Raw genomic sequence first — 16,123 nt, 5'->3', positions numbered from 1 at the left:
AGTCTTGCTCACCACGCATCTCCTGCAGCACTTCACATAGGCTTTTACCTCCCTCTCCAGGCCATGCCAGAAGAACCTCTGTCTTGTCAGGTAGACTGTTCTCTGTTGGCCCTGGTGGCCAGCTTCATCATGGACACCCTTCAACACCATTGCTTTCATGGAGGCTGGAACCACATACAGATACATTTTCCTCTTTGTAACCACATTCTTTGAAACACGATACAGTACACCCATCTTCATGGTCAACTTGTCCCAACTTCTGAGAAGACCCAAAACCTCAACACTCTCATGGGCACGCTCTCTCCGGGATGGTCTTCTCCCCCTCTCAACAAAGAAGATGACTTTGCTGATCACGTTGTCATCACGCTGCTTACTCATCAGTAGGTCGTGTGGCAGAACATCGACATTGGTCTGCTCTGATGGCATAACAGCCTGTGGGAGCTGTGGCAACAGCAGTGCATGTGAGCCCACTTCACCCACCCAGCACCTATGTGAATGAAGAACAGCTGCAACTTCATGTCTTGATAAAGCACCAGATGGGGGGTCAACAGTAGCCTGACAGCTAATGACCACTTCGTTGGAGTCAGAGGCTTTGTCAAAGGGGTGGCTGGACCAGCGAAACACATCTTGCACTCTGTCTGTGCGCACAGCGTCGGCTTCAGCTAGTAAGGTCTCGTACGGGACCCTTGTCAGGCGATGGAGTGCACTGGGTCGTACGAAGGGCTCTCTGCTCAAAGCATCTGCAACAACATTCATTTTTCCAGGGATGTATTTAATGTCAAACTCGTACGGTGCCAGCTTGGCGACCCACCTCTGTTCACAAGCATCAAGTTTTGCTTTGGTCAGAATGTATGTCAAGGGATTATTATCCGTCCATACCGTGAACTGCTGTCCCCGTAGCCAGTGGTGGAACTTGTCACAGATAGCCCATTTCATGGCAAAGAACTCGAGCCTGTGCGCAGGATACCTTGACTGTGCATAACTGAGGGACTTGCTCGCGAAGGCTATAGGTCTCGCTGTAGCTCCCGGTTCTTGCACCTGAGATAGCACAGCACCTAAGCCATTGCTGGATGCATCCACCGAGAGTAGAAAGGGTTTTTCAAAGTTGGGATGGGCCAACAAAACCTGGTCCAGCAAGGCTTGCTTTAGCTGGAATAAGGCCTGTCTGCATTCTGTTGTCCAGTCGGCAGCCGTCAACTTCCTGACAGGTGAGCTTCGCTTCTTTTTCCAGCGTGGAGCCTTGTGTCCAGTAGTCAATCCAAAGAGAGGCTTTGCAATGGTCGAGCAACCCTCAATGAACTGTTGATAATACACCACCATCCCAAGGAATGACCTCAATTTCTTCTGAGATGGAATGTCAGTGCCATCTTTCATCAGATCAGCTTCTGTTACTCCTGTAATGGCCCTCACCTTCTCAGGGTCTGTAGCTACACCATCCGCACTAATGATATGCCCCAGAAACTTCACAGACCTCTGCAGAAAGTTACACTTTTTTGGCGCCAACTTCAGGTTGTGAGCCTTGAGACGCTCAAAAACCATTTCCAGGCGCTGTATAGCCAGATCTTCAGTGGGCGCATAGACCAAGACATCGTCAAGGTAACACAGCAGGCTAAGAAAGTTCTGATCCCCAAAGATGTTTAGCATCATCCTCATGAAGGTTGCCGGACTATTACATAACCCCTGTGGCAATCGATTGTATTCGTACAATCCAAATGGGGACGTAAAAGCTGTGAATCTCCGGTCATCCTCATGCACTTCCACATTGTAGTAGCCAGAGGTAAGGTCCATTGTCGAGAAAAAGGCATTTCCACCTAACGCAGCCAGCGCGTCAGCCTGGTGAGGGAGTGGGTGGGCGTCTTTGATGGTGCGAGCATTGAGCAAACGAAAATCAGTACAGAGTCTCAGGTCTCCAGACTTCTTCCATACAAGGACAAGGGGAGAGGCGAACTCACTACTAGACTTCCTTATGATATCACGTTCTTCCATCTCATTCAATGCTTGTTTGAGCTTCTCATAATTATTTGGTGAAAGGCGTCGGTAGGGCATCCGAAAGGGTTTCTCATCACTCAGTTGAATGCGGTGAAGACATCCGGAAGCTTTTCCACAATCCAACTTGTGCCTGGAAAAGATAGACTGGTACTCAGCTATGAGCTGGGTGAGTTTCTTCTTACCAGCAGGAGACGCTTGACAGGAGGAGACATCAATATCAGTCAAACCTAAGTCACGTAAGACCTCAGGCTCGCTTGAACTGTCAGGTCCGTCAGTATCGTGAAGTTGGCTGGAACCGTCAGTCAGTGTCAAGTCATCTTGGCAGTCAGTGAGTATATCAGCCGTTCTCTGCACTTGCTGCTGTAAAGCTGCTGATGAACCATCATTCACACCCGAACAGTCAAAGTCCTCTAGAGCCATGCAAGGAAAGACATCGGCTAGAGTGGCGTTTCGTCTCAATGTCACTGTCTTCTGAGAAGGGTTTATCACTCTAACAGGGAGCCACCCATCCCCCGCAATAGAGCTACTGTCCTCCCTACCAGTATTGACCTTGGTGTTGACCTTGAACTGCTGGGCTCAATGACAACAGCACTGCCAGCTGATAGATTCTGAGTGTTTCGTAGTCTGCCCCAGACTAAGTGCTCCTGCATAGGCTCTAGAGTCACAGCCCCTTTTAGTCTCACAGTTCCAACTTTGTCAGGTACTTCACTGTCTCTCCATCTCTCCACATTAGCCATCATCTCGATTAGCTTGCTCTCCTCACCCCCGTCACACACAGGAGTGTAAACCCTCTTCCAGAGATCTCCATCCGTCTTCAGGTGGCGAATCAAGTGCTTTAGGAGATTGCTGCCCAAGATGAGGTCATCACTCTGGCCTTCAACCACCAGTGTAGGCACAGCGACTCTACATCCGTACACCTCCATCTCCAGCTCACATACTCCCAAAGGCCTCGTCTTCAACCCACCACAACCAACCAAGACTACCTCTGTAGGACTCAATGATGGACTTTTCAACACTCCTGCATGCAACAGTTCAGGTAAGACCCTAGAGCTCAAGGTACAAGCCATGGACCCACTGTCAAGCATAGCTCTCACTTCCACTTCTCCTCCTATTAACACCTTGGCATAGAATAAATCATCATATGGGGAAAGTCTCTGTGTGTTCTGCATTATGATACTCTTCTCAGTCTCCATTTCGTCACAAACACTTTTATATACAGACTCCAAATCAACAGCTCTCACTGATGGGGACTCTACAAAAGGCCCAACACTCTCCCCTTCTACATGCAGGCCTACTAGTTTTCCGGAAGCTGAGCAGTGATTACTGTAGGGACTCCACTAGCTGTGCTCAGAGCTGCGGCCTTGGGGCACTGAGAGCGTGCGTGGCCAGCTACATGACAAAGAAAGCAGAGGTGATTGGTCCTGCAGTGAAAGTAAGTATCATGTCCAGCATCCCCGCACACGTTACATGGCCCATTAGACTTCACTTTGCTCCTATTCCCTTTTTGGAACTTATGGTCAGACTGTTGTGGCCTCTGCTCCAGCACACGCTCCAGCATGGCAAGGATACGTTCCATGGGCTCAGCTGAGCCCTGAATAGGCTGGGCTGGGTAAGGCAACGTATTGGGTACTTCCATGTGGGACCTCACAGCAGGCATGGTGATCGGCATGACAGCACCAACTTCCTGCTTCATTGTTGCGATGGCTGGGGTCACCTTAGATAAGTGAGAGTACCTCCGCTCCCTCCTGTATTCATCCACCCTCTCATGAACATCTGCAGCAGTCCATTGCTGTAATGGCTTGCACTTAAAGATAAGGGACAGTTCAGCATTAGGGCAATGTCTGATAAACATGACTGTGAGCTCACGAGATGGGTCTTCAACACTTTTTTCTGTCTCTTTAGACAATCTTCTGCAACCTCCATAGCCCTGTTCAGTCTGAGCCAATATTCAAATGGTTGTTCATCAGTCAGAGGTAATGTGGCATAAAAGTCAGCAAGGGGCATGCTTGAAAAAACAGCGTCACTAAAATGTTGTTTCAGTATGTCAAAGATGGGACTCGGGCCTTTAGATAAATCAATGGAGGGATTGCTGCGTATGCCAACTTTAACAACATCGCGGGCCCTTCCCATAAGCCTGCCCATAACCTCAACTGCTTGGTCCATCACAGACACGCCCCTCTTACGCATGTAAACCATTACCATATCCTCCCACTCATGCACTGTGCACTTTTCAGAGCCATCCCCCGAAAATACACCGGTTCCCTGATATCAGACTTCAATACCAGGTTCAGGCCTGACACATCCATACCCCTCGAGCTGCATACACTCCCCATAACATTGTCCCCAACATGTCCAGCAATTGCCTTTGACTCCAAACAGGAGGCAATGTTCTCCCCCAATGGAATGACCAATCTGCTGTACTATGTCTGCTATGAAATCCATGGAGACCTCCCCACTCCCTGTATTTGGCAAACCTCTTTCATACACATCCTTGGGCGTGTCCATGGATAAACTATCATCAAAACCCTCCAGTTTGGGCATAGGTGTAGAAGCAACTGGAATTTTGGCTGAACCCCTACCCACAGATGGTGACAGATTAAATGACAGGAAACCCCTACCTCTCCCAACACCTTCCATTTTAACAATGGGAAATCAACACCCTAATGAAAATATAAACAGCAAAACATGTATAAATATATCACCTAAATCTCACCTATATCTAGTACACTGGTAAAACTCACCCTACTTATATCAGATATACATCAGAATTGCAAATAAACAAGTAACACAAAAGTTATCCTTTGTCTGTGAAGAGCCTCAGAGAGTGAAATTATCAATTGCAATAATAAAACGTTCTAGTGGCGCCATCTTGTGGCGAAATGCGATATCGCCAAACTGCACCAGCAACGTCTTATCTGATTCTTCAACAGCAACCACGGCGAAGTTCTGGGATGGAAATCCAACGAAGGATGATCCGATCCAGAAGAACAGTCACGGCACCACTGTAACAGTACTCTTCTGGCGTTGTGTACATCAGTAATCGACACGGAACTCCAATATGTAGCACCAATCATGTAGCTTTATTCTGATAAGAACGACACAAGATTGCACGTCATGCAATGCCCGTCTCACCATCCAACTCTGCACTCACGCACGCTGGTTTGGTGCTTGTTCACTGGGCAGTTACCAAAATAATACAATTACAATATAATATCTTTAACAATGTACCTGATAAGAACGACACAAGATTGCACGTCATGCAATGCCCGTCTCACCATCCAACTCTGCACTCACGCACTGTACAAAATATATGAACCCCCCCCACCAGACACAGTAAGTTGCTAGCTAATACTGGCGTGAATTCTCTACAACAAAATGCACAACAAATATTCTCCAAAAACCCCTGCATCTTATGTGTGATGTTTGAATAACATTTACAAACTATTTGATATAAATTGTACATTTAAATAATCACTTGAGAGCATAAAATCACTTTTGACGTACGGTGCTTTGCAACCAACAACTTACCGCTGGTTTGGTGCTTGTTCACTGGGACGATTCTAACTGGAACATCCCCCCTCGTAAGCAAGCTACGCAAACCAGCCAATAAGATGCCATGTTGAGTAGGTGAAGGCAAGACAAACTCAAACCAAAAACCCATTGGCTTAACAATAAAGTGGCAAGGGGAATCACCAATATAACCCTGTTACATGAGTGTAATATTTACTATTCATTTTGTATTGTTTAAACATGTTTCCCATGCCAATAAAGCCCCTTCAATTGCAATTGAATTGAGACAGAGAGAAAGAGAGAGAGAGAGAGCAGCTCAGACTGCCAGCTGTCAATTTGTGCTAGAATCAGCTCAAGAGCTCCACTTGCAGGTGGAACCTGGTAACTTAAGCCACATTGCAAACAGATACAGTATTCACACCCCCTTTTTACACATTTTGTCTTGTTACAGCCTGAATTTAAAATGTATTAAATCCTGTTTGCAACAAGGCACTTAAGTAATACTACAAAAAAATGTGTCAAAGAAATGTACATTTTGTCCCGAATACAGTGTTTGGGGCGAATCCAACACAACACATCACTGAGTACCACTCTTCAAATTTTCAAGCATGGTGGTGGCTGCATCATGTTATGGGTAGACTTGTCAGCGGCAAAGACTAGGGAGTTTTTTAGGATAAAAATAAATGGAATAGAGCTAAGCACAGGCAAAATCCTAGAGGAAAACTTGGTCCAGTCTGCTTTCCAACAGACACTGGGAGACAAATGCACCTTTCACCAGGACAATTACCTAAAACATCAGGCCAAATACACATTGGAGTTGCTTACCAAGACAACAGTTGGTATTTTATTAGGATCTCCATTAGCTGTTGCGAAAGCAGCAGCTACTCTTCCTGGGGTCCACATAAAACATGAAACATTACCTAATACAGCACATTAATAGACAAGAACATCTTAAGGACAGAACTAAATCAATTGTAAAAGGCACATGTAGCCTACATAGCAATACATACACACAAACTAGGTCAAATAAGGGAGAGGTGTTGTGGCATGAGGTGTTGTTTAATCTGTTTATTAAACTAGGTTTGCTGTTCTTTTGAGAAATATGAGATGGAATGTAGGTCCCATGCAATAATGGCTCTATATAATACTGTACACTTTCTCTAATTTGTTCTGGATTTGGGGACTGTGAAAAGACCCCTGGTGGCATGTCTGGTGGGGTAAGTGTGTGTGTCAGAGTTGTGTGTAAGTTGACTATGCAAACCATTTGGGATTTTCAACACATTGTTTCTTATAAAAAGAAGTGATGCAGTCAGTCTCTCCTCAACTCTTAGCCAAGAGACACTGGCATACATAGTATTTATATCAGCCCATTTAATGTTCCTGAGTGGCCTTGTTACAGTTTTGACTTAAATCGGCTTAAAAATATATGGCAAGACTTGAAAATAGCTGTCATACAATGATCAAAAACTAACTTGACAGAGCTTGAAGAGTAACAAAAATCAAATATTAATGGGCAAGTATTGTATAATTCAGGTGTTAAAAGCGCTCAGAGATCACTGCCAAAGGTGATTCTAACATATCACATATCACATATCAGTCAGGGAGTTGAATAATTATCTAATTAAGACATATTAGTTGTATTTTTCATAAAAATTTAAAAACATTCTTCCACCTTGACAGAGTATTTTGTGTAGATTGCTGAAAAAATAATTCAATCCATTTTTATCCTACTTTGTAATAACAAAATGTGAAAAAAGTAAAGGGGCTTGAAGTCACTGTACATTTCGGCAGGTTGACGTTTGTCATGAGTCTTGTCCTGGAGGGAGAACTGAGCGATGTCCCGCTTAGATAGGCCAGCTGCAAAGTCAAAATGGGCTATAATGTACAAATTCATGGATTTGTTGTTGCTTTTTGGTCTTAATTTAAAGTTAAGAGTGTGGTTATGGTTAGGTTTAAAATCAGATTGTATGAATTTTTGGCTGTGCCAGCTAGTGACCACTCTGAAAATCAAAACAAATTTGATGCTCCGTATACAACAGGTGTCTTACCATGAAATGTTTACATAGAAGCTCTTAACCAACAATGCCGTTCAAGAAAGAGTTAAGAAAACATTTACTTGAGTAAAAATAGTCAACAATAGTAAACAATAACGAGGCTATGCAGGTAGGGGTAAAGTGACTATGCAGATAAACAGCGAGTAGCTGCAGTGTAAAAACAAAGGGGGGTGGGGTGGCAATGTAAATAGTGCGGGTGGCCACTTGATTCATTGTTCAGCAATCTTAATGCTTAGGGGTAGGCGCTCCGGTACCACTTGCCCTGCGGTAGCAGAGAGAACAGTCTGACATGGGTGACTGGAGTCTTTTATAATTCTTTGGACCTTCCTCTGACCACCTAGTAGAGGTTCTGGATGGTAGGAAGCTCGGCCCCAGTAATGTACTGGGCCGTACGCACTACCCTCTGCAGCGCCTTACAGTCAGATGCCGAGCAGTTGCCATACCAGGAGGTGATGCAACCTGTCAGGATGCTCTCGATGGTGCAGTTGTAGAACTTTGAGGATCTGGAGACACATACCAAATATTTTGTCACCTGAGGGGGAAAGGTGTTGTCATGCCCTCTTCAAGACTGTCTTGGTGTGTTTGGACCATGATAGTTTGTTGGTGATGTGGACACCAAGGAACTGGAAACTCTCGACCTGCTCTACTACAGGCCTGTCAATGTTAATGGGGGCCTGTTCGGCCCACCTTTTCCTGTAGTCCACGATCAGCTCCTGTCCTGCTCACATTGAGAGGTTGTTGTCATGGTACCACACTGACAGGTCTCCCTATAGGCTGCCGTCTCATCGTCGGTGATCGGGCCTAACACTGTTGTCATCAGAAAACGTAATGGTGTTGGGAGTCGTGTTTGAACAGGGAGTACGAGGGGGACTAAGCACGCACCCAAGGGGCCCCAGAACAAGATTTATGACAGAAAACAGTAACCTGCTTAAATACAGGTGAACAACCCTCTGCCTGGAGACCCTTCTGAAGCACTTTGTTCCAGCCATAAAATAGGCTAACACACCAGGTTCCAGATAACCAGCTGCTGCTCTTCTGCACACTAACACACAGCTCATATAGTAGCCTCTGTGGTCAACAACAAACAAATGCACAAAGATAAACAAGCCCCAGCCAATGCCATGTAGCAGGGTTTGCAAACCTGTCAGTCACACAAATGAACCAGCAGCAAGCTTCAAGCTCAGAGACAAGATATTGTCCTTCTGTAGCACAGTTGGTAGAGCATGGCGCTTGTTACGCCAGGGTAGTGGGTTCGATTCCCGGGACCACCCATACGTAGAATGTATGCACACATGACTGTAAGTCGCTTTGGATAAAAGCGTCTGCTAAATGGCATATATTATTAATGTCAAGATAAACATTTCAACAAAAACACTGTAGGCCAATATCTTTTTATTAGCTGTACATTCCTCATACATGCCCTCTCAGCCCAACCCAGCCATAACACATGTATTTATGTTGGTTTTCAAATTGTTGCTAAATTCACACAGTACAGCCAGGTACAAAAATTATCAACCCAGAATTGAAGCGCTTGACAAAAAGCAATTTAAACGCAATTATATATAGGAGGAAAAGTCAGGTTGTATCAGCATTAAAAATGTTCTGTGAAAGAAAGTAAATAGTCATCTTAAACAAGTAACAAACTTTATACAAAATATCCTTCCCTCAGTTCTCTCCTCCCCTTTTTGAACATCATTATCAGAATTTCTCAAGGCTCTCCTGTACACATCCCACAATAAAACTATGCAGTTATGACAAAATGGTCTGAGAAATTAACAGTGAACCGGGAGAAACATTCTGCTTCACAAGATTACCAAAGCCCCAATCATATTTAATTTACAGCTAAGACCTGAAACTAGTCCAATTGGACACCTTCTACAGCCGTCAAATTCAACTCTGAACCCCGGAGCCAGTATCACTGATTTGTTGGTCCACTCTAAAATCAGGGACTGATTTAGACCTGGGACACCAGGTGGGTGCAATTCATTATCAGGTACAACAGAAAACCAGCAGGCTCTGGACCTCATAGTGGAAGAATTGAATACCCCTGCTCAACAATTTCACAGATCTTTACTAAAGCTTTTAAGAATATGAATGCATTTTACATCACTCTTTACCTCATCTTGAAATGCAAAACAAGGTCATCTTTCAAAAACTAGAGCATTAGTGATTGTGGTTTGGGATGAACAGTGGGATAAGAGTGAGTAATGTACCTCCCATAAATGCACTACAAATATTCAGGCTAAAAAGCTCAAAAAATGGAAGGTCATATAGCCAACATGATTCTTAAAGTAGGCAAAGCCTCCCACATTAGAGATAAGAAAGCCATATACAGCCTGTGTTCCCAACACCTATGGTTGACTTCCTTTCCTCCAGCATTAAAGGGCTTTAAATCACTAGAAAAAGATTCAAATGCTGGTAATAAAACTAAAATAAAAAGTATTTACAAGCAAAACGAGCCCAGACTACCTTTTGTACAAACATATCAACCGCAGCCTTAAACTTTGTGGAGGGACGATTTCATTGTCCCTGGTCTGATGTTGATCGAAGCCTCTACAAACTTCAGAATCTGTGACAAGTATAATAATAAGTCATATGGAATATGCAGTAAATAAAAGTATTTTTTAAAAGAAAGCCATTCCTATCAACATGCCGAGCTAAAGTTCATTTTAGTCTACAGCAGATATAAGGTTCTAGATTACAAGGCTCACTTGGCACTCACTGTTGCCATGTCAAGGTCACAAACAGGTTACGAAAATAGTTGTTAGATTGGGGGTGTAACTGACCACTGCATTAAGTCCCAATGTCCACCATGTGTCAAACCGCAGCTACCACCCCCCTCCATGCACCAATAGATTACAGTAGAGAACGGAGCCATTACTTCACCAAATCTACATTTCTACAGGCCAAAGCAACTTTAACTGTTACTGTGAATGCATGGAAGGATGCGGGTTTGAGTGAAAAGAAACAGATGTTAAAAACAAATGATAAAAATAAAGTGTAAAGCGGAGTGGTTCGTAATATGGCAGATTGTATGAAGAGGGTGGACAAGGGGACGTCTTTGAGCTGTCTGGGCTCGATCACCGGTCCATCATGCTGAGGATCATCTCAGGGGTGAGATCTCCGTTGGGGGTAGCCTCTGCTACAGGCAGCTCCACTATCTCCACCCCTGCCTCTGCCTCCTCCGACTGCTGCTCCACCACCACCTCTATGGCAGCCTGCTCAGCCTCTGGCTCATTCTTCACTATGATGTTCTCTATGACACCTGTATTCTCATCCTCCACCTGGATGATGGCTGCTGCTGAGGAGACAGAGGTAACATCAGGCATTATAACGCAGCATTAAATGGGCATTTATTTAGACATTCCATGACATAGGACCAGCGAGGTGTAACTCACCTGCAGCAGCCTTGCCCTTAGGGGCAGCCTTGCTAGCTTTGGCAGGTGAGGCAGGTTTGGGCGCATTCTTGGGGGGTCTACCCCGTTTCCTCTTGACGGGCGGCTCCACAGGGGCGGGAATAGGCTTGGTGGGTGGAGCCTGCTCCAACTCCATCTCCTCCTCCTCCTCTTCCTCCAGCAGTGCTTCTTCGGCATCCTCATCCTCTTCATCAATGTCATCCAGCTCAGGATCAGCATTGTCCTCTGGAAAAGGGAACAGTTAAAAAGAGTAACACTGATCTCATTACATTCAACGAGAAATAGCAAATAGAGGTTTGGACTGAAAGAGCTCATTATAGCAAAGTCAATAGGACACTACAAATAGATAGGTTTCTGTAAAACAGGCCTCACCACTATCGTCGTCATCATCATCATCCTTCCTTGAGCGCATCTTCCTCTTCCTCCCACCCCGTCCTCTCTTGGGTGGGGTTCCGTTCTCTCCTTCAGTAGGATCCCCATTACAGTTCTCTGCATGTCTGGCCATGGTGTTCTAAGGAGAGGAACACAAAATATTTAAACAAATTAAATGAAGGGCTATGTCCAAAACATGGCTGTATTCTTCCACTCAGTTGATTTGTGTTTGAGTAAGTGTCCATACCCTGCGGGTGAAGGTCTTGCCACACTTGGTGCACACAAAGGCAGTAGGCACAAAGTTGGGGTCATGGTAGCGCCGGAAGTGCATGTCCAGGAGCTGCTTCTGACGGAAGGTCTTCTCACACTGGCTACAGGCGTACGGCTTCTCTCCTGTGTGCGTGCGCCTGTGCATCAGCATGTGACGCTCCTAGTCAATGTAAAGACAGCAAGAAACACACACATAAGGACAGAGAAACTGCTGGGAATTTTACCAGCTCCATCTCAAAACAACCAGCATTGAACCAGTTTCGATAAACTCTTGCCTTACTGCCATTGGCCTTGATTGGATATTTACTGACAAAAGGAGCTAACTCCATCACCATAGCATCACACACACTATGCATTTACTCCCATCTAGATCCATCAATCATCCAAGGTTAGAGACAACAGGTTACAGACAGCAGGCCCTCTTACTTGTCTGCAGCAGTAGTCACATTGGTCACACTTGAAGCGTTTCTCATTCTTGTGGGACTTCTGGTGCTGAATGAGAGCATAGCGCTCGTGGAACACAGCATCACAGTAACGGCATTTCCGTCCCTGCTCAATGAACGAGTGCTGCTTACGCAGATGGACTCCTGGAGGAGAGAGGGGGTGTTAAAACCAGCTTATTGAGAGATGTCATCTGTATACACATTAGGCAAGTTCAAGCACGATGAAGTTTACGGTGGAGATGTCCAAATCATGCTGTCATCATATTGGGATGATCAGGCCAAGTCAACGTCTAGGTATCTAACCCAGGTCACTCTTGCGGGCGATGACTGTGTCACAGTGGGGGCAGTGGAACTTGGCCACGTTCTCTGTGTGCTTCTGCAGGATGTGCATCTTCATGGTTCCACTCTGGGTGAAACGGGCGTGGCAAATATAGCACTCATACGGCTTCTCTCCTGGAAAACAAAAAAGGAAAACACTAGTGGACAAGTTCACAACAATCAGGCCAATCAATAATTGAGTTTACACAGTATCCTTGTGGCTGTGCCTCACCTGAGTGTGTCCTCATGTGTCTCTTCAGCTTGTAGGTGTCTCTGCTGGCGTAGCTGCACAGACTGCACTGGAACGGACGCTCCCCAGTGTGGGAACGGATGTGCCGCTTTAGCTTGCTCACCTCTACACTGGCATAGTCACACATGGAGCACTTGAAGGGTTTCTCATGAGTGTGCTTGTAGCGACGATGTCGGACCAGCTCTCCGCTGGTCACAAAGGCCATGTCACAATCTTGACACTTGTGTGGTCTGGTACCTGTAGACAGAGACCGATAAAACTGTATCCAACATGGACAGGACTAACAATTTAGGACTGTCCTTTAATGTGACTGATGACACCATACCTGTGTGTGTGTTGAGGTGGTTCCTCAGCAGGGTAACAGTCCTGAAGGCCCTTCCACACAGATGGCACTTGTGTGGCCTCTCGTCCGTGTGGCTCTTCATGTGTCGGTCCAGGTTGGAGCGGCGGGGACAGGTGTAGCTACACAGCTCACACTGGAATGTTTTCTTCACACCTGGAGCATACAAATGCCTAGAGTCAGCACTTGCAGAGGCAAACAGCACCACAACTTGAGTTACAACATTCACTATAAACAAAGGACACAGCAACAGTGGTGCTAGTAATCTCACCCTTCTTCTTGATCTTGGTGGGTTTGGGGGGCTTCATGTTGCCCACCACCTTCTCTGCGTTGACCTCAGAGAGCATCCCCTCCTGCTGCTCCTCCTCAAAGTCATAGACAGACACGTCCATGTTGTCTTTGTCCCCCTCAGTGTTGTATCGCAGCTTGCTCTTCTTTGCTTTCTTGGCAGTCTTCTTGGCCGGGGGTTGGTAGTCTGGGTCTGTGGTCCACTGTGGGTCGTCAGGCTGGGTCTCGCAGTGCAGCTCCTCCTCCTCCTCCTCAGGCTGGACCTGCTGCTCCTCCTGGTGCTGGAGCTCATCCTGCTCCACCGTCTCCACCTCACCATTCGCACCCACCTTCACCACCTGAAGAAGGAGTAGTGTTTTAAGTTTCTTTAGAAGTAGTATATCTAGATATGTACCAGTAGCACAAACCGCTGATATAAACCTCTGAGAAAAGATGCTTCCATTAGCTCTGAATGATGTAATATATAGTCTTGAAGTGCAGTTCTTACCTGGAAGCCCTCTGGCAGGGGCAGGGTGTGGCAGATCATAGGGTTTCCATCTTTGGGCATGGCCGTGGCGTCCACAAAGGTGCCCTGTAGCTCCTCTACAGTGGCCTGCGTTACAGGCACAGCAGAGACAGGCACCTGGACCAGCTGTAGCTCCCCAAGGCCCTGAAGCTGCTGCTCCTCCAAATTGACAACCTGCAGAGTAATGATCTGGGTCTCATCCACTGTGGTGACCGTGGCCTCGTGGGCTGTGATCACAGGGGCGTCCATCACCTCAGTCTTCATCTGCAGCAGGGCAGGGTCCAGGGAATCCATTACCATCATCTCCACATTGACTCCATCCACCAGCTCCTGGGGATCCAGGTCCCCCTCTCCCACAGGCTGCTGGTCCATTACCCCCTCTGCTGCTTGCTGGAGCAAGTCTGCCACCACCTCCTCCCCCTCATAGGTGATGCTGTCCTTGGCCTCAACCACAGCATCGGTTGGTCCGCCGTCCATCGGTAATACCTGAGAGAGCCAACCCAAAACCAATCAGCACACAATCTAGCAATGTGAACTCATAACCATTTATTCATAAATGTTGAAACTGTTTTTTCAATTTGCAGGGAATTTAAATCCCTTTTCAGTACCTGGACATATGATCAACTTAGCTAGGCTTAACAGACAGAAAATGGAATACTGTTCAGCTCACTCAAGATCTCAGACAAAGTTGATGCAACTTCCTCAGCTTCCTAAATTGTTACCTGCACCAGAAAGGAATACTTCATCTTTCTAGACCTGCTTGGCTTCCTCAATTTCTGACTCAACTCCCCTGACTGTTACCTGACACTGAACCTGTAGGGAAGACAAACAAGTTGACATTTCTACATAAACCTACTGCATGAATTGAAAGCACAGACACATTCGTAGCGAGTTGGGCCATTCTGCGAAGGGTGCAATTGCGGGCCGCAATTTTGATAGCTAGCTATATGACTTCATGTACACTAACGTCAACTAGTCATGTTTATGTACCGCTACCAGCTGGGTTGTAGAGGGAGCTCTACCCTGTTTTGATCAATTCTATCTAGCTAGTGTCGTTGTAGCTCAAGGTAGGCTTTGAAACAGACAACGGACACTGGGTGGAAAATGAACTGCAGTAAGCTTGGAGAAGACATTTCGTTAAACAAACATCTAGACTACGTACTCATTGAATGTAGGGCGAAGGGGGACGTAGTTTTACTGGAAACGCTAGTGAAAATGGCTATCGTGGTCATTTGCTGGTTATGCATCTTAATTGTTTGAATTCGGCATGCGCTAGAAGCCAATTTGTCTACCTAACGTTTATGTTGCTAGCTAGCTACTGTAACCTAACGTTAGCTAGTAAGATGCTGGCGCCTGCTAAAATTTGGTATCGTCTTTGCATCGTGACTTAGACCTTGTTTTAATTGCCAGCTTTTAATATATGATAATTAGTTAGCTAAACTATAACGTAACAGATCAAACTAACGGTTAGCTAATTATCTAAGTTAGCTAGGTCAATGGAAGGGATTTGCTAACGTTCGCTTTTGCGAAGGCCATTGTGGGCGAAAACACTTAGTTTTGTTACTGTTGTTTCGATCATTTATAGCTTTAATAGTTCGTTAACAATACTAGCTAATCGCGTGGAAAGGGACATTACATAGCTAACTTAGCGGTCTAGCCAACCAGTTATGCGTTGAACAGCTAGTTAGCTAACTGTATGTAGCTAGCTATGATAGTTACTGTAGCAAGATTATGCATGTGCGATTTAGAAAATTCGTTGTTCTGTGCGGCAATCTGGCGCGCGCTGAGTTGATACACAACCGCGAGTTTCCATCTCGACCCCGTAAAAAGGCAGGAAACAAAGACGAAGAAAAAGAAAATGGACGCCTGGCCTTAAAACTAAACCAACACGTTGAAGTCTTTAATGATCGATCCTTGCCGAAATGCAAACTAATATAGCTCCAAAAAGAGTCGTTACTGCAAAATTGTGTTGAACTTCTGGGTTATAAATGTTTTTTGCTAAATTTTCAATAACGATAGAGGGAGACAAACACCCCCCGTCTGCCGCCTGGACCGGGAGCCCCATCGTGACACCTAGAGGCCGATTAAAGCTCCTGCAAAGCTCCCCCCTTTTCTGGAAAGTACTCTTACTTTACCTGCTCTTCGTCTTTTATTTCCTCGCTGAATTTGACAGAAAGCCCAGAGTATGTTCTTCAATCTGACCGAGATGGCTGAGAATTACGCCCTTCTACTCTGGGGGTTTTAATCCTCTCCCGCTTTTTCAGAAAAGGCTCCGCACAAAATGGCGGCCTTGTGAAGTTTGTGCGCCTGTGCAGAGTGAAGGGGGGCGGTGGCGAAAGGGTGGGTGTAAACCAGTGTAGACATTGAA

General features: G+C 45.7%; 1 protein-coding gene across 7 annotated transcripts; it reads right to left on the bottom strand.

Moving 5' to 3' along the window:
* Window positions 1-8,928: 8,928 nt before the first annotated feature.
* Window positions 8,929-16,069, bottom strand: ctcf (CCCTC-binding factor (zinc finger protein)). Of its 7 annotated transcripts, none has more exons than XM_035798643.2 (12): window positions 15,891-16,069; window positions 14,478-14,568; window positions 13,738-14,241; window positions 13,234-13,588; window positions 12,948-13,118; window positions 12,605-12,859; window positions 12,358-12,507; window positions 12,038-12,198; window positions 11,589-11,771; window positions 11,342-11,480; window positions 10,952-11,194; window positions 8,929-10,854 (listed from the first exon to the last, which is right to left on the bottom strand). In XM_035798643.2, exons 2-12 carry the CDS (start codon window positions 14,499-14,501, stop codon window positions 10,634-10,636), a joined length of 2,406 nt encoding a protein of 801 aa, XP_035654536.1. In that variant the 5' UTR covers window positions 14,502-14,568; window positions 15,891-16,069; the 3' UTR covers window positions 8,929-10,633. The 7 variants fall into 7 exon arrangements, with proteins under 7 accessions (XP_035654536.1, XP_035654534.1, XP_052330933.1 ...); XM_035798641.2 differs by lacking the exon at window positions 15,891-16,069 and adding an exon at window positions 14,918-15,769; XM_052474973.1 differs by lacking the exon at window positions 15,891-16,069 and adding an exon at window positions 14,918-15,769 and having other exon boundaries at window positions 8,929-10,851.
* Window positions 16,070-16,123: the final 54 nt, after the last annotated feature.

The sequence above is a fragment of the Oncorhynchus keta genome, chromosome 22 (genome assembly GCF_023373465.1).
Source record: "Oncorhynchus keta strain PuntledgeMale-10-30-2019 chromosome 22, Oket_V2, whole genome shotgun sequence".
In the NCBI taxonomy this organism is placed as follows: domain Eukaryota; kingdom Metazoa; phylum Chordata; class Actinopteri; order Salmoniformes; family Salmonidae; genus Oncorhynchus; species Oncorhynchus keta.
Note: the sequence above shows the minus strand (reverse complement) of the source record. Positions and strands in the feature narration are given on the sequence as shown.